The sequence below is a fragment of the Saimiri boliviensis genome, chromosome 4, assembly GCF_048565385.1.
Source record: "Saimiri boliviensis isolate mSaiBol1 chromosome 4, mSaiBol1.pri, whole genome shotgun sequence".
Classification (NCBI taxonomy): Eukaryota; Metazoa; Chordata; class Mammalia; order Primates; family Cebidae; genus Saimiri; species Saimiri boliviensis.
In genome coordinates, this window is record NC_133452.1 from 31,467,019 (window position 1) to 31,492,146 (window position 25,128).

Here is a 25,128-nt window from a genome sequence, read left to right on the forward strand (position 1 = left end):
AATACGATGAGGAGCAGTAAGTTGCAAGATGTATGTGTTTTATTTTTCCCTTGTTGCTAAACACTCTGCTTTACTTGAAACTAAATTTAGCTCTGAGTTTACTGGCAGTGAAGGCAAAATACAAATACAAAAACAAACAGGTTACTTCCTCCTCCCTCCCTTTTAACGTAAGTATCTATTTACAAGATCAAATAGTTGTTCTCAAAGCCCTCGGCTTTGAATTCTTGAAAAATGGCCTCATGTTTTCTTATATAAGAAATCAAGTGATGTAATGAGTACCTACTATTCATATAGATTTATGGAAGACAGATTTGGTGATTTTTTTATATTGACCCTCTTTGAAAGCTGACACATAACGTTAAATTTTAATTTAGTGCAGGCGTTTCTAAAGGAAGCTGAGATAATTTGGCCTGAAACCATTGCCTCTCAACAGCATAGTGTAATGCAGGAATAAAATGAGAAATTCTAAAAATTGTGACTACTCAGAATGACCTTTAGTTTGCCTTGAGTATTAGTGCTCTCAAGTTATCACTTGGCAAATGCTAAATTGTCAGGTTGAATATGATCATCTGTTGTCTTGTGTGTTACTTATTCCTAGAAGATGAATTTATTTTGTGTTTCCTGTGGTTATGAGACCAGACTCAGTTTCTTGTTGTGGGGACTAGTATAACACATTATTTTGTGAGGACTGATTAAGAGAAAAAGGTTTGAATTTAAGTTTGTGGGGATGTTCAATTGATTGAGGTGAGAGAGGGTGCACTGGGAAAGACTCCCCAGCCTGGCCGTTAATTTCACTTTCATGTTTATCTCAAGCTATCATGTCCTAGTGCTGAAAGTATGGCTTTGCCCCGTCAGACTGAACTGGATTTGAATTCTGGCTCTGCCAGTTTCCAGCTATATGACCATCAGTCAGTTATTTCTGTTCACTTCTCTGAGCCATTACTCTCTCTGTCTGCACAATACGGTCTGGAAGGCTTATCTTGCAGACTGTTGGTGAGAATAAAAGGACATATTTAAAATAAATTGTTCAGTGTAGTTCCGAGTATTGAGATAATGAGAATGTGGACTTGGGGGCTTTTGATTCCTTATAATTGGATGCTCCAGTCAGAGAGGAAATGTGAACACAAAGTCATTCTTTCTTGTTTTTCTTTTTTTTCGAGATGGAGTCTCACTCTGTCACCCAGGCCAGAGTGCAGTGGTGCCATCTCAGCTCACTGCAACCTCCACCTCCTAGGTTCAAGTGATTCTCCTGCCTCAGCCTCCAGAGTAGCTGGGACTACAGGTGCATGCCACCACACCCAGCTAATTTTTGTATTTTTAGTAGAGCCCGTTTGGCCAGGCTGAACCTGAACTTCTGACCTCAAGTGATCTGCCCTCCTTGGCCTCCCAAAGTGCTGGGATTACAGGTGTGAGCCACCGTGCCTGGCCTTCTTTCTATGGCAGAGTAAATATGGAGTAGCAGAGACCCCTTTTCCTTTTAAAAGTGGTCCTCTCAGTTTCACTTTTCTTAAGAAAATGATTGCTTCAGTGGTTTAAAAATTTATTCTTAAAATGAAGATAATGAAGAAATAATTATTAGTCAATACCGGTTTACCTGTTATTGGTGTTATATGTAAAATTTTTTAGATTTATTTCATAATCTGATAGCAAATAATATAAGATTATGATGATAAAAGAGTTTGACCATTTGCATATTAGAGTTATTTGGTAAAATCATTGCCAATATTAGTTATTTAATATTTTAGAATAAATCTTAGCTTAGTAATTAGCAGTTAAGCTGGTTCCAGACATCTAAAAGGCTGGTATATTCAGTAATGGGCATAAATCTGATAGAAAATTAACGTATTTGACTTATAATTTATCCATCTCATCTTTAAATATTGTTAGGTCTATTTTTATTTTTGAGATACTCCTAATTTGAGGCAATTAAAAAAATTTGCACAAAACAATTCATTTAAAAAAAATTTTAAGAGATCAATCCTGACATTAAAGCACTGATTTTTTTTTTTTTTTTTTTTTTTTCATTTTAAAAAAAGGAGGTGAGGAGAAATTTTAGGTCATTCTATTTTTTTTTTTTTTGGGACAATGTTTTAAAAACCCAACCAAACTGAAACTTTAAATGAGTGAATTTCATGAGTACATACAGAACAACCACCTTTTTAGTAAGCTTTTTACTCTACAGCCAGGAGACCTTTCTTCTGAGTAGGAGAAAATCTCCGCATAGTCAGCTTTAGTCTACGGCTGGGAGACATCTCTTCTGAGTAGGAGAAAATCTCTGCATAGCCCCTCTTTTGAATGCCTCTAAAGCAGGAGTCTTCATGAGACCTTAATGGAACCACTTTGCCATCAGGACACTGGCCAGGGAAAGGGAAATTTTATGTTTGAAGGGACCTTAGCAATCACTTCACCAGCCCTGTCACATGGCGGGTAAAGTAATGAGACTTGAGAAGTCATTTGCTCACAAACACACTGTGTTGATCTGGGAAAGGGAGTTACAGTGATCCTAACACCATCAGGTGATATGAGAGAAAAATGTACTTGTTCCAGATAGAATTTGATGAGTTTGTCCCAGATTGACAGCCATCCCCTTCCTTATAATAACTCTAGGCCAGAGTTTCTTTAACTGACTATTGTGTCTTGGACTCCTTTGCAGCCTGGGGAGGTCTATACAGTTTTTCTGAATAATGTTTCTAAATGCTTAAGATAAAATACAATTTGTTACGAAGGAAGCCAATGTACTTATCAAAAATCCTCAACTTGTGGTAGAATAATAGATATCCTTCCCCCATGAATACGTTAAATAACAAGATCTAGTAGTGGTTTCTAATCACCACCATGTGTTCCAAGTCTGGGAATGTTTAGGATCTGCAATAGGAAGGGGCTTTTCTGGGAAATAAACTGCAGGTCCTGCCAACATTGCTGTGATTAGTTGCATACATTCCAAATGAAAGGGCGTGTTAAATTTCAGTTATGAGTCAGTGAAAATAGAGCTATAACTTTTTCCCTTTTAAGTTTGTGGACCCATTCTTTTATTTATTTATTTATTTATTGAGACAGAGTCTTGTTCTGTTGCCCAGGCTGGAGGGCAGTGGCACAATCTTAGCTCACTGCAACCTCCGCCTCCTGAGTTCAAGCGATCCTCCTGTCTCAGCCTCCCGAGTAGCTGGGATTGCAGGCACGTGCCACTACACTGGGCTACTTTTTGTATTTTTAGTAGAGGTGGGGTTTCACCGTATTGGTCAGGCTGACCTCAGGTGATGCACCTGCCTTGGCCTCCCAAAGCTCTGGGATTACAGAGATCCCTGAATTCTTTGCCTACCCTAAATTACAAACTTTCATTCTAAAGTGAAGCTACCTGGGGAATAGAATGCTTGAACAACATCCACCTATTTCTGCATTTTGAAACCTTGCCAAAGTGCAGACTCCTGAGCTCTGCGCCATACTAACTGAATGGAGAGGAAATAACATGAGGATTTCCTCTCTGACTGGAGCATCAGAGTATAAGGAATCAAAACAAGCCCCCAAGTCCACATTCTCACTATCTCAATGGATCAGAAGTTCTGCAAGAACACTTGAAGGTATCCAAGTCCTGGACACTGGCGAGTTTAACATTCAACAATTTTTTATTCTTAGGGATGTGAGAATATGAGACTGTCTAAGGTGGCTGAGCTAGTTCAACTACCTAAGTGAGCTGGGGGAGGAGGCTGTAGTCAGTGGAGGGGAAGGATGGTTTTGATAGGGGTTAAGTCACTCAGTAAGCCGGTTACACTGTCCTGCCATTTTCCTTAAGATTATATAGAGGGGCTGGGCACAGTGGCTCATGCCTGTAATCCCAGCACTTTGGGGGGCCAAAGCAGGCAGATCACAAGGTCAGGAGTTCAAGACCAGCCTGGCCAACATGGTGAAAATCCATCTCTACTAAAAATACAAAAAGTTCAGCACTTTGGGAGGCCAAAGCAGGCAGATCACAAGGTCAGGAGTTCAAGACCAGCCTGGCCAACATGGTGAAACCCCATCTCTACTAAAAATACAAAAATTACCTGGGCGTGGTTGTACACACCTGTAGTCCTAGCTACTTGGGAGGCTGAGGCAGGAGATTTGCTTGAACCTGGGAGGCAGAGGTTGCAGCGAGTCAAGATCATGCCACTGCTGTCCAGCCTGGGTGACAGAGTGTGACTTTGTCCCCCAAATATATAGAGAGACTATTTGAATTTCTAAAGCTGAATTTGGCTATAATTCACATGGGGTGGGAGATTTCTTTTGCTGATTACCTAGTCATGAAGTTGGGCTATCGTAGCCCCAGCAGAAGTGAACATGCAGTATCTAGTTCATCCAGAAGTAAGCAGAATGGAGGTTATAACACTCGGTGGGAAAACACATTTGGTTTATCTGCCCCAAATGGGTCCCTGCCTAGTGGGTGGAATCAAATTCTATTCTGTTAAAATGGCCCACATATTGAAGGGGAGAGAGTTTGGACCTCAATAGAAGATGACCAAATAAGGCAGATAGCCTGTGTTCCCAAAGAGAGCAGATAACTAGCTTTCTGAGGCCAAGAGCCACTGACTTTGAACTTAGGAATCCTTTTTGATTGTCAACTCTGCTGGTACTTTCCTTTTTCTTTGAGATGGAGTTTCGCTCTTGATGCTCAGGCTGGAGTGCGGTGGTGTGATCTTGGCTCACCGAAACCTCCACCTCCCGGGTTCAAGCGATTCTTCTGCCTCAGCCTCCTGAGTTGATGGGATTTCAAGCATGCGTCACCATGCCCACCTAATTTTGTGTTTTTAGTAGGGACGTGGTTTCTCCATGTTGGTCAGGCTGATCTCGATCCCCTCACCTCAGGTGATCCACCTGCCTCAGCCTCTCAAAGTGCTGGGATTACAGGCGTGAGCCACTGCGCTCCACTCTGCTGGTACTTTCTTAGGGAATAACGTTGCATTTGTTAGGACAGCTGGGTGGGTCTGTTTGTTTGCCATCCTAATAGCCTTACAAAGCCAGACATAAGGTTTTACAGTGATTTTTAGATTATTCACTACAAAAGCAGGTATAAATCTTAGCCTACAACTTTATTAAGTTGTAATTTTCTTTGTTTTCCTCTAACTCAACTAAAAAGTGTTCTGCACCTCTATTCTACTAGGGCAGCACAAACTTAATGTGTGTGTAAAGGACTGAGGCTTTTAGAAGATAAGAGCTGGAGACTTACAGGCAATGTTTGGCATTCTATCACATCATGGCCCTTTCCTGAAACAATAAACTCTTGAGCCAACTATTTACCTGACTAGGGAAAAACGAATGGGAGAAAACACCGAGAGACAAAAAATAGATTAATATCTTGAGAATGCTTTTCAGCCAAATGCATTTAATACTTTTGAGGAAAAACTTGTATTGAAGAAACGTGTTCTAGTAGCATTTATCTATGATTTTTGGATCAGGGATCTGGTCCTTTAAATCCCTATCTGTGCCCGTTTTTGAATTTTGGCTAGTCTACAATTTCATGAAAGATACAACTCAAGTTGTTCTGATAATTGCCTGAATCCTGTGTGTCCTTTCAAGGGAAGCCTTCGAAACAAGGCTGTTAGGATGTCAATCTATATCTGGTTCATGCCTAGGAGGCTTGGGCAGGTCACAGCACAGGTGTGCTCAGCTGAGTGTCCGGGGACAGAGAGGCTACTGCCCCTGGCCAGGCTGAGCAGAGGGCTGACAGAGAGACTGGGGAGGAGGAGGAGTTGTTTCTGTCTCCATGCCAGGACCTGCTCTAATCCCCCCAAAATCCCTGAAGGCTTACAGGGTTGGTTGGTTGTTTCCATAGAAATAAAAGCTATTAGGTTGGTGCAAAAGTAATGGGTTTTGCACTAAAAGTAATGGGAAAGACTGACCAGGTGTGGTGACTCATACCTGTAATCCCAGCACTTTGGGAGGCTGAGGCATGTGGATCACCTGAGGTCAGGTTCAAGACCAGCCTGACCAACATGGCAAAACCCTGTCTCTACTAAAAGTACAAAAATTAGCTGGGCGTTGTGGTGGGGGCCTGTAATCCCAGCTACTTGGGAGGCTGAAGACAAAGAATTGCGTGAGTCCGGAGGAGGAGGTTGCAGTGAGCCAAGACCATGCCATTGTACTCTGGCAAGACTCTTGTCTCAATACAAAAAAACCAAAAAACAAAAAAAGTTATGGTGAAAACCTCAATTACTTTTGTACCAATCTAACAGTTAAATTAAATTGACCAATCTAATAATCTAAAATTTAACTGTCTAAATCTGTACTAATATGTAACTGCCTGTGTCTTTAGTTCATTGTCCTTAGAATAAAACATCAACTATGCTCAGTTAATTTTTCAAAATGTCTATTTATAAATGGTTTTGACCTGAGAGGTCTATTATTATATATTCTCCTTCTGCTTGAAAAAGAAATCTATTCTAGACTTTATAAGAATATTATTTTTGTAACCCATTGTTATGCTTTAAAAGAGCTGTCAAATATTTACAGAGTCCATAGCCATTATAGGAGCAGATTAAAATGAAGCTTGAAATATCAAACTTTTATCTGAATACAGCCAGCATATCTTTCCTTTATAATGGGCACATTAGCTTCAATACTCAATTTTTCAAGTTGCTATAAATGGAGCTTTCTACTTCACAACATTTAACATCTTTCATTTCCTTGAAGGTAAATCATTCTTGGCTAGAGACACCACTAGAGAATGTTGTTTCAAATTCTTTCTCTACTAGAGACAGTGCTAGACAATGTTGTTTTACTTCCTTCCATCTTTTAAACTGGTTAGTATAATAGCTCAGTGTAGCTTCCTTATATGCATATACAAGAAAGACTAGGAAACAGGCCGGGTGCAGTGGCTCACACCGGTAATCTCAGCACTTTGGGAGGCCGAGGTGGGCGGGTCATTAGGTCAGAAGATCAAGACCATACTGCGCCAACATAGTGAAACCCCGTCTCTACTAAAATATAAAAAATTAGCCGGGTGTAGTGGCGCACACCTGTAGTTCTAGCTACTCAGGAGGCTGAGACAGGGGAATTGCTTGAACCCAGGAGGTGGAGGTTGCAGTAAGCCGAGATCACGTCGCTGCACTCCAGCCTGGGTTACAGAGCAAGACTTGGTCTCAAATAAATAAATAAATAAATAAATAACTGGGAAACAGTATCAAAGAAAATACCAGTTCAATATTTTTGAGTTCTCAGCTCTAAACTGTTGTGCATTTCATCTCTTCATGTTTAAATAGAAATAGCCTAGTGCTTTTTTTCAAAAAAGAAATGATTTAGAATCTGTTTATAAACGTCTGTGGGATTTAACTATGCCTTTATAATCTTTGAGTTTGAATGAGATCATTAAACTGGACAGTTTGTTTCTCTGACAGCACAACATTTTGTGCAGCCAGATTAAGTTAGCAAGGCAGAGTCAGGGCACTAATGGCTTCATGTTGTAACTAGGAATCTATAAATAAAAATAAACAAGGAGAAGACGGAAGAGATGTTTATGTGCTCTTTCAAAGGCTTGAGATAACAAACTCTGGTCGATATGTGAAAACCACAATTTTGCATTATGCTTCGATTCTATTTTCACTTGTATATGAATCTAGTTTTAAGCTGTACGAGAAAGTGAATTTTCTAATGAGTGATATAAAATATACATCAAAGCTACATTATAATACAAGTTTTGATTATAAGCCAAATAGTTGAAGTGTATCAAGTCTGTTTTAAAGAAATACACATAGATTTGTTCACATAGTATATTCATTGCTAGATATTAATAACTGAAGAATTGGCCATTGACCTAGAATTCATTTCCAAAACGTTTGATTAAAGAGATCTGTTCCTGAGCTGCTAACTTCATATTAGATTGGTGTAGTGTTAAGCTTTCTGTATTGGAGTACATTCATGAATATGAATGTCAAGGATATGTACATATCTTTGAATATAAATTAACTTGCAAAACACCATGGTATTTATAGTTATTCTCCTACGCATAGTACTTACTGTTGATTAGGAACTAGTGTTTACAAAGCACTGCAAGATAGAGCTTTCATATTACCTTTCGGCAGCCGTTTGAGGTAAGAGTGTGTTTTCATTTTACAGAGCAGGACACTTGAGCTCTAAGTAGCTAAGTGGTTTTTTTTTTTGTTTGTTTTTTTTGTTATATAGGTATATTGTATATATGCTGATGCAATCAGAGGAAAAAAAACAGTGCAAATACAATTACAATTCATAATAATACTTGGTTTCGATGCCCCCGGGAACTGCCCCATTCCTCGGCTACCTCCCAACCCCCAGCACTTCCCCACAATATCAACCTAATGCTGGGGGGTAGGGAGGGTGGGCAGGTTAGGGTAGGGAGTGGGCTCTGCCAAGGCAGTACTGGTGACCCGGAGGGACTACTCCAGGGTGGGGAGGCAAGGCACAAATTAGGGGTGGGTGGTGGGGGAGGTGGCATCTCTAAGGAGGGATGGGGTTGGAGCAGCTGCCAGTCTCAGTGTGCTGGGCCCGGCCCACTCCCCTACCCACCCTCCACAGCCCTGCCTCCCTACCCCCTCCCCTTCCCCAGAAACCCTTTTGCACGGATCATACACAAACGGGCACATTACAAAATGACATAACACAGTTTCACAATATCCATGGCTAGGGCTTTTTTTTCTCTTTTTCAGTTTTTTTTTTTTTTTTCTACACAATGTACAATTCCTTTTAAATGGATCAAGAAATAGCTTATATACACGAATGAGTCCTTGTTATAACATCTCGGCAGCAAATATCATAAGCTAATGAAGGTCTTGATGGAAAGGGTGGGAGCCTAGGGGACTGATTGGGGTTGGGGGGTAGGGGGTGTGGAGAGAAGGGTTATGCCTTCTGGAGGAGTGGGGAGGTTTCCCACTTCCAGGAAGAGGTAAAGCATGGGATGTGAACTCTGATTTTTTTGGTGGAAGCCCCACTCTGACACAGCTGTCTCCATCCACGGGCATGGTTGGCCCCTGTATTTGTGATGTGCTTTTTTTTTTTTTTCTTTTGGAGACAGAGTCTTGCTCTTTCGCCTAGGCTGGAGTGCAGTGGCATGATCTCAGCTCACTGCAACCTCCACCTCCCAGGTTCAAGTGATTCTCCTGCCTCAGCCTCCTGAGCAGCTGGGACTATAGGTGCCTGCCACCATGCCCAGCTAATTTTTTGTATTTTTTAGTAGAGATGGGTTTTCACCATGTTAACCAGGATGGTCTTGATCCTGACCTCATGATCTGCCTGCCCTGGCCTCCCAAAGTGCTGGGATTACAGGCATGAGCCACCACACCCAGCCTTGTGATGTTCTTATGCAAAATATGTTGATGTCTATTTTAGTTTTATTTCATCCTTATGATGGAAGTGATTGAGTTTTTGTGGTGTAACAGATCACTAGTGTGTATGTGTGATAGAATCATGATTTAAGGTCCTAAGCAAAAATTCCATTTCCACAGCATTTTGAATATCTCTTATCCCACACTTGACCAAACAGCAGTTTTCTATGATTTGGGCAGGGTGATACCTAGGCTGATATATTATAGACTTACAAAACAATCTTTTTAAAAATGTTTTCTTTTTTAAAAATTTTGTTAACTGACATCAATTAAATTAATTGTACATATTTATGGGGTATAGTGTGATATTGTGATATATGTATACTTAAAACTACAATCTAGTAAGATCAGGAAGTTAAAAGTAGCTGTATTTTTTTAATATTACCTTTAAATACTAATATTCTTATTAATTGAGGGATTTTTGGTTGTTTATGAACAAAAGGTAATACTTTAATTTTTTTCTTTTTTTTTTTTTGAGATGGAGTTTTGCCCTTGTTGCCCAGGCTGGAGTGCAATGGCACGATCTTGGCCTACTGTAACCTCTGCCTCCCAGGTTAAAGTGATTCTCCTGGCTCAGCCTCCTGAGTAGCTGGGATAACAGGCATGTGCTATCATGCCCCACTATTTTGTATTCTTAGTAGAGAAGGGGTTTCCCTGTGTTGGTCAGGCTGGTCTCGAATTCCTGACCCCAGGTGATCCACCTGCCTCTACCTCCCAAAATGCTGGGATTACAGGCATGAGCCACCGAGCCCGCCAATACTTTAATTTTTTAAATGAATGATCCACATCAATATCTACTGACGGTATGAATTTGATATATGTTCTTATGAGTAAAAGATAATTTCACAGAATAATCACTTTTTTTTATAAAAAAGGAAATAGTGATCTATTTCTACAAATTTGTTTTTTTAGGCATATAGCAAACTGTCAATAGTGACTATCTTCATGTTATAGGATTTAAAAGGGGCCTTTGACATTCAGACTTATGAAATGCCATGAAAAGGAGCCTGGTTCTTTTGACAGAGTTCTGTAAACAGGATATTTATATAAATTATTTAGGTATATTTAGTAAAGACAATAGTTTCATGTACCAGATTTTTAATGCATTTGAATCTTTATTCTACAACACAAGCAACATAAATACAGTATCTTTTAAAATATTTTCTCTTTAGAATTTTCATTTTCACTTCAGATAAAATGTACACAAAATACACTTGCAAGCTTGCTTACAGAGACCTGTTAAACAAGGAACAAACAGAGTCTATGAAATCAAACAGTTATAACAACATATAAAGGAGGATGATTTTCAGTTTTTTTTTTAAAAGTAAATGTGATCAAACTGACGAAGAAGACAAAATGAAAAATTATGCTTCTTTGACAAGGCCTTTGGAGTAAACAAAATGCTTCAAGGCTCCTGGTGAATGGGGTTGCAAGGATGAATTTTGCATTTTGTAGGTAAAATGGTGCACTGACTCAAATCACTATGGCTATACCAAGCTTCAGTTATTTATAATCTTCAATGAAAATACGTTGATTCTTTGGCATATTACTATAAGGAATAAAAGGACCCATACCACCCATTGGCTTTATCTAGAGTGGGAGATGGCAGTAGGGGAACTGTTTATATATAATGTAATTTGTCTAAGTTTATTCCTCTAGAAAAGTGGGAAAAGCATCTCGAATAATAGTCTTTTAGCTTGATTAGGGCAACAAGCATCTTATTCTTAGCTCCACCATCCTCCAACACAAACTAAGAAACAAAAATAACCTTTCCCTCTAGGCACCTCCTCCAGCCCTATCATGCCACACCCGGGTATTCTATCACATGGTTTCAACTGAAGTGAAACCCAAAATATCAAAAGCATTGATCCTTGTTCAGCTTTGCCTATTTTGTGGGAAATCAATTTTTATTATAGAGAAGCACTCCCATCAAGAACGAGATGAAAGAAATGCAGGACAAAGCAGCTTGTACATAATCCCAAAGTCACCAAAGACGCTCGCTGGGGCTGGCAGTGTCAGGGCTTGACCCTCCCTAACTTTAAGAAAAAGCATAATCTTTCATACATTAGTTCAAAAGATTGGCTTTCGGATTCCCTCCTCTCCTTTTTGGCACTGGTTGGTTAAACAAAAATAAATTACTCTTAGAGATTGACTTTTGAAATTTAATTTTAAAATCAGTGTTATCAAAGGAACTAAATGCACAAATAATTTCCAAAACTTATGGGAAACTAAAGTAAACAAAACAAAACAAACAAATGGGAAACTAAAGTAAACAAAACAAAACAAACAAACAAACAAACACCCTTCAGTTATTTCCACCCACAGAGGCAAAAACTCTGTGGATTGTCTCCTTGATATCATTAACATTCTGATATGCTTTCTGATCTAATTCTAGTAAACATAATCATTTCCTTCCATTCCTACAATAGTCTAAATTAATTTAAACGATGTCAGGGTGTTTATTAAGCAGAAGTCATTAGAGAAACCTTATTGAATTAATAAGCATTTTGTGTAATTAATGCAGTTTAAAAATAGGTGATGATTTTTAAGTTACTTGTTTTTTCTTATATCATTCTCTATATGGTCCTTAGTTTTTTTTAATGGTAAAAGAATTTCCAAAGCTAATTAATTAAATAAAGAAGAGACAAACTAAGGCCCCCTCTATATGAGTTAACATGTTTTCACTGGATTCCCAAAGCACATTGATTCTCTTTTATATTTTTCCCATCACTTGGAAGATGAGATCATGAATACAGTCTCCACCATGCAGATATGTGCACAGACACAACATATTTACTGAAAAGTCAAAACAGGCACACCTACCTACCTGCTTAAAAGGGAATTAGTTTATTTTGCAAATTTCCGTGAAGCCTTTGGGTAGACTCTTTACAGATATATATGAAATCAAAATATTAATTTATACCAGACAGTTAAATGAAAGATGAAAGTACAGCAAGTAGCCTCATCTCGAAAGACTAATATTTTGATGGCCAATGAGAAATGTAAAACAACAGGCAAGCAAGCAACTACTCAAAAACCTGTAAGCCAGGAGCCAAGGCTGCAATGGAGCCAACATGGAAACATCTCATTAAAATGATATGGACAGAAGAAATTTAAACACTACAGACTTAAATTTAAAATCACCTTCGGTACAAGTCAAAGGGTCAACATGATATAAATGATCATCCATAGAATCAATGTTTCTAAATACAAAGACAAGAAGCTTAGATTTATCTCACTGTTCCATAGAAATTATACATTCATTGTCTTCTAGCTTGTAAAAACCAATTGTTGGTATAATAAAACTGGAAACTGGGAAGATTGAGCAAGACTGCTTTATAGAATCCAATCCCAAGTTGTCTGCCCAAGGGTAGATTCAGTTTTTCTCTAGCATGTGATAAGTCAGGCTGATCTTAAAAGTAGTAGTTGGAAAATTTTTCAAGGCAGTGGTTCTCAAAGTTTCCAAAACAGCATTATTGGCCTCACCTTTAAACTTGGTAGAAATGCAGATTTCCTGATTTACTTAACTGGAAAATCTGAGCATGAGCCCAGCAATCTGTGTCTTAACAGGCCCTCCAGATGATTCTGACATGTGCTAAAGTTTGGGAACCACTGTGCTAAAGACAAAAGATACTAGACAACCACTGGTTAAACCTTCAGGATAGGAACTGACAGTACAGACAGTTCTTGGTGGTTGAAAAGGGTGGAAGGACCATAATTAGATGGGATTCACCAGCAGTGGAGTGCCGTTTTCTCCCTAAAGTGGTCAGCCACTCTCTCCTCCCTGGTACCCCTTCGTAGTACTGTACAAAGATACAGAGCAAAGGTTTTGTATGGTGCTAGTGGTGTGGCAGTGGTTTCTCTTCAATGACGGGGTGGGATCACAATTTACAAAGAAACCAATGATCTCAGGATATATTTTTGGTCTGTCTTCCCTGACATAAGTATTGTGTTTTGGAAATCTAAAGGGTATTCTCTTCCAAAATCTTAAGTTATTAGTTATTTCCACATCAAATAACAAAGACTGCAATACACCCAGAGAAAGAGGATCTTCCAAACAAACAAAATAAGGTATGTTTTCTAGATTGCTCCACTACTAAATGAGAACTTTTTTTTGAGGAGGCATAGTTAGAAATCAAGTTCTTGACCAATTTTACACATCTTTCTCAGTAACAAGCTCATATTTCCAATAAAAAGTGCTCCTTTGCTTTCCTAAGGCCACACTAAATCTCCCTGGGATCACCTAAGTGGTGCCCAAGCATACTGAAGTTCTATCATTCCACTGCAAGACTGGATTTTCCTTCTGCCTGTCTCCTCGTCTGTAAAACAGGTGGAAATGTGTAGATGTTACAGCACATGGTTACTATGGATATCAACCTGATGCCCTTAGCACCTGGCTCTTCAAGCAATCTCGTCCAACCAGCTGCTTCCTCTTCAGAGAATGTATATTTTGAAAAATGGTTATCCATTATTTTGCATATTCCCAAACTTTGTGCTACAAATTTAGTACCATGTATTTCCCAGAGAAGCAAGTACAGAGGCACTGTTGGCTACAGGGCACTTTATTCTGAGTTGATTAAATGATTTTTGAAAAAGGTTTACAAACATGCATGCCATTCCAGACACAGGCTGTCATGTTTTTCTGTGTTCACAGCTGGCCGTGAACAGTATTATTCCATCATTTCCACCTAATTCCGTGAGTTTTCTAAAGTAACACTGAATGTCTGCTTTTAAGATCAAAGTTCAGATTTTGGTTTTATTTTCAAACACTCAGACTGTGTTATATATGATTTTTCTATGTGTAAACACAGTTCTTTTTTTTTTTTAACTTTATTTTAAAAAACCTCCATAACATCCCAGACAAATCTAAGATGCCAGTAGTCTCATTTTAATGGCCTCATTCCTTGAAACTTTCTTTCGTACTAGAGTGCTTACTCTGTGGACTTAGAGCATGTTGTCAGAGAGAGAGAGAGAGAAAATGGCCTTTGAATTCAGAAACACCTCTTTTGCAACCAACTTTGCCTTTTACTTATCTTGGGCAAGTTTCTTAACTTCTGTGTGTCTGTGTTCTCGTCTGAAAAAATGAACACAATAGCTGTCTCACAGGTTGTTGTGAGGACTACGAGTGATAATATAGGTAAAGGTTTGCAATCACAGTGACATTCGCCACACTCACCTCCTCCCTGCTATGTGTAACCTCTTGATATTGTTATCAGCTCTACACGAAGGTCTTCATTCTGTTTAGTATGATGGGACTGATACTAATTGATTTTCCTTTCTGAGAAAGAAAACTTTTCTGTATAAGCAGAATTGTGATGAATCTGGCAAAGTCAAGGATATCTATTACGTAACTATTACCTTCTCACAGTGAAGGCTATTTGACTCTCAACTAACCCTGTATAAGCCTTCTCTTTAAAACAACAAAAGCCTAATGATCATTGCACCAGTGTTTCAATTTCAAGGTAATTTTGAGTTATATTAACATGCTTGTCATGTTTAAAATTTTATTTACTTTTTTGAGACTAAGTCTCACTTTGTCACCCAGGCTGGAATGCAATCTTGGCTCACTGCAACCCTCACCTCCTAGGTTCAAGCAATTTTCCTGCCTCCGTCTCCCGAGCAGCTGGGATTACAGGTGCCTGCTATCACGCCCGGCTAATTTTTATATTTTTAGTAGAGATGGGGTTTCACCACGTTGGCCAGGCTGGTCTCAAACTCCTGACCTCAGGAGAGCCACCTGCCCTCAGCCTCCCAAAGTGCTGGGATTACAGGCATGAGCCACTGCACCCAGGCTGATTTATTTTATTTTTGTTTTTTGAGATGGAGTTTTGCTCTTGTAGCTGAGGCTGGAGTGCAATGGCACCATCTTGGCTCACCACAACCTCCGCCTCCTGGATTCAAGCGATTCTCCTACCTCAGCCTCCCCAGTAGCTGGGATTACAGGCATGTGCCACCACGCCTGGCTAATTTTGTATTTTTAGTAGAGATGGGGTTTCCCCATGTTGGTCAGGCTGGTCTTGAACTCTCAACCTCAGGTGAGCCGGCCTGCCTCGGCCTTCCAAAGTGCTGGGATTACAGGTGTTTAAAGTATATAATATGAGCTGTTAAGCATGTTGGCATCTGCCTGGGTTCTTATTGGTCAGTCATTACACAGCCCCCAAATAGTAAAGGGGTTCTAGTTTTATATCTATAGTGAAGGCTGGACAGTTATCATAAGGGGAGAGAGAAGATGGTGTAAAAAGGCAGACTAACTATCTTTAAAAGCAGATCAGGAGACACAGAGAGCTAGGTGGATGCTATGGACAGGCATGAGCCTTCAGTCGTTAAAACCTATGTCCTCAGAGAGAACTCTGTCCCACTGTATACTTGACTGGGCAGGGTCTCTTGTACTTGGAGTTTTCCAGATGTTTGTTTCATGAAGCACACTTTACCAAAATTTAAAAAAAGGGAAAGACCTCAGCTTTAGGGTAATACACTTTTGGCTGTAAATACAGGCAACTAAGAGCAATGTATAAACTCTCATCCTGCTTAGGTCATGCTAATAACTGTTCTAAATTTCAAAAGGCTGCCTTGAATTTTGTCTTACTGTTGCTGCAAAAGAGACTCTGAGAAGCGAAACACCTGGCACTTTCAGAGACTGGGAGGGAGGGAAGGAAAGTGGGCGTGTCGGGGGGTGTGACTGAGTCACGGGAACAGGGCAAGAGACCGAGCTGGGCAGCCTGAAAAGGTGCCACTGCCCACCAGTGTTCCTCATCTCTTCCCTTTCTTCTCCACTTGCTGGGAAGCATCAACTAAAGGCCTACTTATTAAAGAGTACTCTGCACCAAGCAGTATCCTTTCTGGAAACTGCAAATGCCTCTGAGAAGTACTGCTGTCACTCAGTGACGTTTCTCGTTGAAATCTGATGTCAGCGGATGTCCGGGAACTCTGGAGCGCAGAGTATGTTAGGACTGGGTTATAGAGAAGACAATGGGAAGGTACCAAAACGCTCTTAAAAAATTGTAGGTCAAGAGCTGTGTACACCTTCGCATCCTTTTATTTGTGGGACCCATAATCAGGCTAGAACTAGAACAGTGTTCAGACATAGTACAGGGTAAACTTATGTTCAAGAACTAACTTTGGATCCCATAACAGAGTATCAAGGAGAATGAATTCTGATTTCCAAACAATTAACTAACATACTTTGGGACACAGTATTCTCGATTTTTGTTTTTTTTGTTTTGTTTTGTCTTGTTTTTGAGATGGAGTTTCACTCTTATCACCCAGGCTGGAGTGCAATGGCCTGATCTTGGCTCACTGCAACCTCCACCTCCCAAGTTCAAGTGATTCTCTTGTCTCAGCCTCCTGAGTTGCTTGGATTACAGGCGCCTGCTACCATGCCCGGCTAATTTTTGTATTTTTAGTAGAGACGAGGTTTCACCATATTGTCCAGGCTGGTCTTGACCCACACACCTCGGCCTCCCAAAGTGCTGGGATTACAGGCATGAGCCACTGCCCCCAACCAGTATTCAGAATTTGAGACAGCTTCCTTTGAATTTTTCTACTTTATGAAAAGTTGCTATGTATAAATACTGTAATTCTAGCCTCTGCTTTACTGAAGCCTTTCCCCCCAGTAAAATGGAGTACTCACAGGTTCATAAAGAAGAACTGAACCTCAGGTAAGCTATAAAAAGAAACAATACAACTGTGGTGTTAATTCTGTTGGAAAATTTTTAAAAAGCAGATACCCAACTTTCAATTTCACTTATAAAGTATAAAAAATTAAAAGTATACAACATAGTTCATTGCTATCTCAACAATTGCCTTTTAAGATCAAGCAGTTGATTACCTGTTTCTAAACTTGAATTCTTGTCTAATGAGTAAAAACTGAAGGCAAAGGGTGTTTTCTGGAACTGGAAGAAAAAAAAAAAAAGCATCTCCCAGATTCTGTGGTGATCTCTAGATGGCACACTGAATGATAAGGGTCTTTTTTTCAGATCACCTGAAGAAGTCAGAGAACCCTGCCTTCCTCTTAACCTCTAAGTTAGTTCCATATTTCTCAAGGAGGACAAAGTTTACAAATACCAGCACTGAACAAAGTTCAATCCCTTTGAAATAGTTATTTTAATACTGTAGAATTTATGTCTTATATTTAAAGGGTGACTTACTGATTATGAATACATTTTTAGGGGCTGAGAAATGATAATATATGCCTTAACAACTAGCTCTGCTCTGTAGAATGTGTGTAAGCTTGATTGAGGACTTTTCAATCATTAGGATAATGTAAGAAATACAAAAAATACTGTAAATCATAAGATAAAAAGCTTTCAAATATATTATTTGTCTAGTAATGCTTAGAAATAGCCACCTGAAATACTGGTCTGAATGAAAAGACATCAAACAGGGTAACTTTACTTGCTAAATAGGATACATTTTTTAAATAGACAACATTTTCTAAACGTGTCTTTCTCCTTTACTTTCATTTTGTGAGACTGGAGCGTGTGTAACTGACACCATACTTCTGTAAGATTGTTGTATTGCAAGATTTAAAATGATTTAGTCATCATCTCTCCCCACCCCACACTCCCTGCTCCCTTCCCTGAGTCCCTTTCCTCCCAAGAGTGTTGACAGAAAAAGAGTTGTGTTTTCATGTTTTATTTTCTTAAAAACCAAATGTTATACTTTATGTTCAGGTAATTGTGGGCATAGAAATGTAAGTGCAACAAAGGACTAAGGCACCATGTTTCTTTCCTTTCCTTGCTTGCCTTGGGGACGGAAGCAAACACCACAAGAACAGCCAGGGTGGCCGGTCAGTCTTACGTCTCTTGGCAAGGTATGTATCAGCCACTTTCACTGGGTACTCTGTGTCACAGGCTGAGAAGCCACAGACTTCAAACCCTGCTAGGAAAGAACTTTCTGCTTTTAGAAATACAGAAATAAAGGCACAACAGTACCTTACATGGGGAAATTGGCAAATACCTGAAAAGCTTAATGATTTAGGAATAATTTTGAAGTGTTCTGGATTATTTTACAACAGAAGTCACCTCTTTCTTGATTATGACACCCAAGAATATATTTTTATGGTTGTCTTCTTCCCAGCCAAACCCATAATCATACATCTTCCTCCATTTAATAATCCCTGGTATTAGATGTCTGAGTGTTTACGTTATCAGCTTGACTTACCAGCAGTTATTGCCTTAGGAATTGTATTTATTTTTAAAATGATGGATCAAATGGATCAATATGGTGTTTTCAAAGGCGTAATCCTTGAAAATGACTCATCTGGGGATAACATTGTAAGCAAAAGCACTGGGAAATATACTTCAAGAGTCAGAAACATATCAAGGATTATAGATTCTTCTATAATAATGTGCAAAATCAGAATATCGTTTGTGTCATCTAGATACAACGTTAGTATCTAGAATGGCCCCAATGCTGATAAGTGGTTGAAAAGGCTTTTTACACCGGGAAACACTGTTCTCTGAGACACTAGTTTAAGTGGGGCTGGTGGTGGGGAAAACGCAACAGTTGGATTGGCAGGCAGACTCTAACCCTCACTACTGTTTTTTTGCGGGGAGGAGTGGAACAGGAGTCTGCTACACAATGATGTCATAGACACGGCCCACTCGGCCCAGCCACTCCCTCACAGCCTGGCGAACTCTGATGTCGGTCACGTGGCAGGTCAGTTGACTGATGCACGGGAACACTGCGGGCTGAAGGGCCGTGAAGGTTTGGTCTGGGAGAATCTGAATCTGATTGAGAACTGTTAGCACCATGTTGGTCCACGCCTAAGAGAAAGGATTTAAGAAAATTAGTGGCTTCTCCCCTGGTTTTATTTGAACACTTGAGTGTGGCCCTGCCAATTTGGATTTTTTTTTTTTTTAAACAGGCTTTAGTTGTAATAAATTAGTTTTCACTCATTTAATATGCCTATAATTGTTGTTTTAACTTCACATACATAAAGATGGGCAGAGGCTCACCTTATTTTCAGCTTTCACAAACTACTAAGCTCCTACTTATTCCTTAGATTTAAAAAAAAAAAATCCTTGCCATCTCATAATGAGATTTCCATAGGCCATTAATCTCAAACTCATTTTTTGATGCACCATAGAATTACACTCAAAGCCTCCCTGAAGAATGAGAATTTTTATGTGTACGGGATGGACTAGGAAAACTTGAGATGAAAACAATTTGAAAAAAAAATTCATTGGCATAACCATACAATATTCACTTTGCTTCTTTTATATAATGCTTCATAACTACAGAATTTCCTCTGTAGTGCCATTTTCAAATGACACACTAAGAACTCAATGCCAGTTAAAGCTTACTTTTTAAGACAGAGTCTCTCTGTGTTGTCCAAGCTGGAGTACGATGGTGCCATCTCAGCTCACTGCAACCTCTGCCTCCTGGGATCAAGCAATCTTCCTGCCTCAGCCTCCCAAGTAGCTGGGATTACAGGCATGTGCCACCTCGCTTAGCTAATTTTTGTTTTTTGGTAGAGATAGGTTTTGCCATGTTTGTCCAGGCTGGTCTTGAAAAAGCCTACATTTTAAGCTTAAGTCTCACCTTATTTCTACAGGTAAGTTCCTCATTCTCAATAATCTACATTACAATGGAGAAAAGCAGTTCCTGAAATTATTTGAGAGTACAATTCCAGCTTCATCACGACATATTGATACTAGCAGATCCTGCACTTAGGCTCAGGCAGCCCTCTGACTTCGGAGGGAAATCGGTTCGTGCCCCCTACCTGTTTCTGTACATCTTTTTTCTTTTTTGCTCATTTATTTACTCAAGTACAGTTAACATTCAGATGCAAATGTAAATTTGAAATTACAAATTTAATTAAACAATGAACTAAATTCTTTAATTCAACTTTTTTTGTCTTATAATGTTAAGAAATACTGGACCTCGTGAAGCCCTAAATGTCTTATTTTTTTAACTCATTTTTTAAAAATTGCATTTTAGGTGTTGGGGAACATGTGAAGAACATGCAAGATTGTGGCACAGGTACACACGTGGCAGTGTGATGTGCTGCCTCCCTCCCCATCACCTATATCTGGCATTTCTCCCCATGCTATCTGTCCCCAACTCCCCAGCCCACGCTGTCCCTCCCCTATTTCCCCCCGACAGACCCCAGTGTGTGATGCTCCCCTCCCTGTGTCCATGTGTTCTCACTGTTCCACACTCACCTATGAGTGAGAACATGCGGTTCTGTAAATCTTGGCCTGTATGTGCCCAATCTGCAAGGGGGAGGGGGACCCATCTAGTATTGGAAACCCAGCCTCCCGCCCGCCTCCTCTAGGCTGCAGGACGGTACCTGGATCTGTGCTTCTGCGTCTCTCACCGAGACACTAAGGGAACTCCCGGTGGAGCCTGAGCGGGGCCTCTTGTCCTGCCGCAGCAGCTCGGGGCCCGCGCTGAAGGAATGCCGCATTTGCCCTTGATCCATCAAGTGCTGGGGACGCTGAAGCAGCGGGGAGTCCTGGCCCCTGGGGCCCAGTGGCTCTCCTTTCTTCTCCGCTTTGACGTCTTTGGGGAACGCAGGCACGTTTTGCTGCTGTTTCCTCTTTTTGTATTCGGTCATCAGCTTTGAAATGGTCTTGTCGGCCGCCATGCTGTAGATTTTGTTCCCTGCGTTCTCCCACCACTCCTTCTTGCGGCTGGGATCCTTCTTCTCCACCTTGGGGCTGGGGGGCAGCAGCAGGTCCCCACCCCCGGCCTTCAGGCTCAGGGACTCACCTGTGTGCTCCCGGGGCTGGCTTCTGTCGTCCTCGGAAGGGGTTTCTTTCCCAGAGAAGCCCCCGGTGGAGGGGGTGGATGACTCCGACTGGAAGGAGGGCAGGATGAAGAACGGGTCGCCCTTGAAGATGGGAGGCTCCTCCATGCAGTTCTCCAGGTCCAGGTGCATCTGGATGTAGTTGTTGCACAGTTCCATGCACAGCTTGTGCAGCCTCTTGACCAGCCACACCCAGTCCGCGTTGCTGACGGGCTGGACACTGAGCAAGGGCATCCGTGCCCGCCACTGTCTCTTCTCCTTGCCTCTCGGGGGGCTGACCTGGGCGGTTTCCTCAAAGATGTCTTCATCCTCGGATGAACACTGCTGGGAAGAGTCTGTGCTTCTCTCGTCCTCCTCAAAAAGGACCTTCTTCACTTGCTCGGCTGTGATGGTTTCTTGATTGGTGAGGACCGCACACACCAGGGCGTGGAAATAGATGTTAAAGCTCATGGCAGACTGGCGGTAGAGGTTGGCGGCACCCCCAATGCCAGACACTTTCTTCAGCAGGCACTTCAGCCCGGGGCTGGTGTCAAACTCTCTGGCCGTCCTGTAAGAGTCCAGCAGCAGGTCGAATATGACTGCCAAGTTCTGCATGGAGATGTATCTGAGGAAGCCAGCCAGCTTGGCTTCCGGCACTTGCATCGTCTTCTCCTCTCCAGGAGAGGGGCCTTTGACGAACTCTTCTAACAAGATGTCATATAAGTTCTGGAGTAAGACCTGATGAGACAGCAAGCTCACCACAATTTCCCTGAAAGACACGCTTCAAGTGAAAAGAGAGGGACTGATTAATGGTTTCTGCCTTATAGCAGGTATGTCAAAGCAGTATAGACATTACCCATTTTAGAATGATATACGCAGATTTACAAACTAAACTACCTGGACTCAAATGTTTTCCATGAAAAAGGGCATGCTTTTGGGGGCATTATGCGATAACCATTTTAATCACAACTAGTGGAATTCTTAACACTTTAAGAAATTCCCAAGGTTATAGAATATACAAGTTATGATGCCAAATTAACAATTATCAAGATATATTTGTGAAAAGACATCACTGTTGAAGGGGGTTGGAGGGTCTTTTTGCCTGTGAGGACACTGAATACATTTTGGGTTTTCTATAACCCATCACATGAGGTCAGGTGTGGAATTTTCCATTTGTGTTATCCTGTTGGCACTCAAAAATTTCAGATTTTGATGGATTTTGGCATTAGGAGTGCCCAACATGTACTATGTTTGCCAAACAAACATTTTAATTCACCAGTGTGGTTCAAGATGGTTTTGGTTTACAAGTTTCATTTCTTTTCACTGCTCTTAGAATTTTATGGAAATAGTTTAGGCTATTATATGGCCAATTAATTCCCCAAACTGCATAATTATAAAATTATGACAACTGTTATTAAAAATATTAATTTCAAAGGTCTAGCCATTATGTTAATAACATTTTGCTTTATGTCTATGACTTTGAATGTAAAAATTTGTATAAGTAGGAAAAGTGCTTTTCTAACAGCAGAAAATGACAAATTGTACATAAGTCTTAATGTTAACTTTGCCCTTTGTGTGGTCCTTACTGAGGGAAAACACGTTACTCTCAAGATGAAATGAATCACAGAGGACTGTTATTCAAAAATGGTTACCTTTTAAAATAAATCACTTAAACATAAAAGTTACTACTTCAACTTTTTTATGTACACAATTCACTGGTATTAAGTATATTTATAATGTTGTGTAACCATTACTGCTATCAATTGCTAAAACCTTTTCATCAGTTTTAATCAATTTTTTTCATCAAATTTTATTTATTTATTTTGAGATGGAGTGTCGCTCTTGCTGCCCAGGCTGGAGTGCAATGGCGTGATCTCACCTCATTGCAACCTCTGCCTCCTGGCTTCAGGTGATTCTCCTGCCTCAGCCTCCAGAGTAGCTGGGATTACAGGCATGTGCCACCACACCTGGCTAAGTTTGTATTTTTAGTAGAGACAGGGTTTCTCCATGTTGGTCAGGCTGGTTTCGAACTCCTGACCTCAGACGATCCACCTGCCTTTGCCTCCCAAAGTGCTGGGATTACAGGCATGAGCCACCGTCTCCAGCTTTCATCATTTCTAACAGCAACTTTGTACCCATTAAACAACTCTCCATTCCCCAGCCCCAGCTCCTACTTAAGCTACCAGTAAACCTGAATACGGATTATTCTGAAAAAGGGACTCCAAAAGTTTATACCAACTTGGTCCAAAAGCTACTACTTTGTTCTAATGTTTTCTGTCCATACTATAGGAAGTGAACTAAAAAGAGTTCAGACAAGTCTGTCCCCATGATACCATAACATCCTAAGGGAAAGGACAATATCGTATTCATCTTGCTGTCCCCAGTAACTGGGAAAATGGTGAGTAGCAGCGTTCAATAAGTCTCCAAGTCAAAGAATGAAAGCAGGCTGGCTCTGGGCACAGGCTGCCTGAAGGAGATGCTCCCCTGAGAAATGGCTCTGACATTTGAACCCCACTCCCCTAGGATCCTGGATCCCTGACGCAGGAAGCACCACCAGAGGGGTGAGTTTAATCAGTCTGGTGAAGGCGTGAACCCCTTCACTCATAACACTGTTTTTTATTACTTTCCCTGAGAAATGGCAAGCCATTTTCCAGCCAGCACCTAAAGAGAGGCCAATGCAAAGCCACCTCTGAATTGTGGAGTACTTTCATCCACCGAGATCATTTTTTTTGGATGCTTTAAGAGATACAGCCGCTAACTATGCATATAAAAAAGGGCAGCAAATCCCCTTTACCTTAGGTTTGGGTTAAAGGGTGCAGAGACGAGAAAACGGAGTGGGAGGGAAATAATACTGAAGAGATCAAAATTTCAGAGAGATAAGGGAAAAGGGAAACAATTTTATAGATATCCAATTCCTAATCATTTATGCTGACGGGAGACAAGAAAGATCTCAAACCAAATCGACAAATAACTTTGTAATGCAGCACACCCAACCAAGGTTTCAAGCTTTTTCTCAGCACATCTTTGATGTCTGCCTTCCTCCTGCTGCTTAAGGGCAAAGGAAAGCCAGTCTCCAGATTGGATAATTGAGAGTTAATTGCATAACAACTGGTTGACTTAAAACATGCTTATGTATATCTTAAAGCGCTAATTAAGATGTGGATTGACTAAAGCTTGGGGCATCAATGTCAAAACTATTAAAACAAACCCAAACAAACCAGCATAGCTTTCTCTGTTTAAATGCTGTAATCTGGTTTTAGGATTACATCTAAAAGATGCATTTGGCCGGCATATAATTTTCCATAGGTCTCACTCATCTTCCACTACATCCTATGCTAAACTAAGAATTGCCCCTGCAAATAACAGTCAAATGTAAGAATGCAAAGCATACAGAGTTTGGCTGAGGGCTCTTAAGGAATGTTAAGGAATGTCCTTTGGCTCAGTGGCCAGTGGCATTGGTGAAAGAATTTAATGTGCTTATTTTGTTTTGCTTAACTACGAGTGGGTAATTGCCCATTAAGAGTGCTAAGTAAATTTATGAGCCATGTTGGTATATTTTAAAACTATAACCTTTTAAAACCAATAACAAAAGGGTATTAGGCTATTCTCCTATATTTTATTTATGATTTGAATGCAGCCTATTATTCCTTTTTCCTACCTTCACATCAAAAATATTTCAGCAAGAATAATTGGCTAAATGTGAATCAGAAATAGAAAAAAAGGAAGAAACTGAAATTCTGAAGTAAAGCAATGCTTAAAGCTGTCAAAGGATTGCACAATTTTGGTATATAAAATTAAAAATAACCACTTAAAAATTAGTGACTGGTGGTTGAGGGATAAAGGGGCTAGAACTGGGGAGGAGCTCATGGGATTTTGGTAAAGTTCTATTCCTGAATTTGGAATTTTTTTGTTCATACTTCATAACTTTTGCACATTCCACATTTTTTGATATGTACCAATAATTGACCAAAAATTATTAACTATAAATTTCACTCAAGTGATTGTTATAGTAATCAAACTGCCCCGAAAACTCAGCTACCTTTTTTTTTTTTTTTTTTTTTTTTTTTT

General features: G+C 40.2%; 1 protein-coding gene across 2 annotated transcripts in view; it reads right to left on the reverse strand.

Annotated features, from left to right (window-relative positions):
* Nucleotides 1–13,872: 13,872 nt before the first annotated feature.
* The window catches only part of ARFGEF3 (ARFGEF family member 3), a 174,178-nt gene continuing 162,922 nt past the window's right edge, over nt 13,873–25,128 (reverse strand). For both annotated transcript variants that reach the window (XM_003926873.4, XM_010337561.3), the window contains 2 exons: nt 20,623–21,841; nt 13,873–19,093 (listed from right to left, as the gene is read on the reverse strand). In XM_003926873.4, coding sequence (XP_003926922.4) covers nt 18,902–19,093; nt 20,623–21,841 — 1,411 coding nt within the window. In that variant the 3' untranslated portion in view covers nt 13,873–18,901. The remainder of the gene's footprint in view (nt 19,094–20,622; nt 21,842–25,128) is intronic.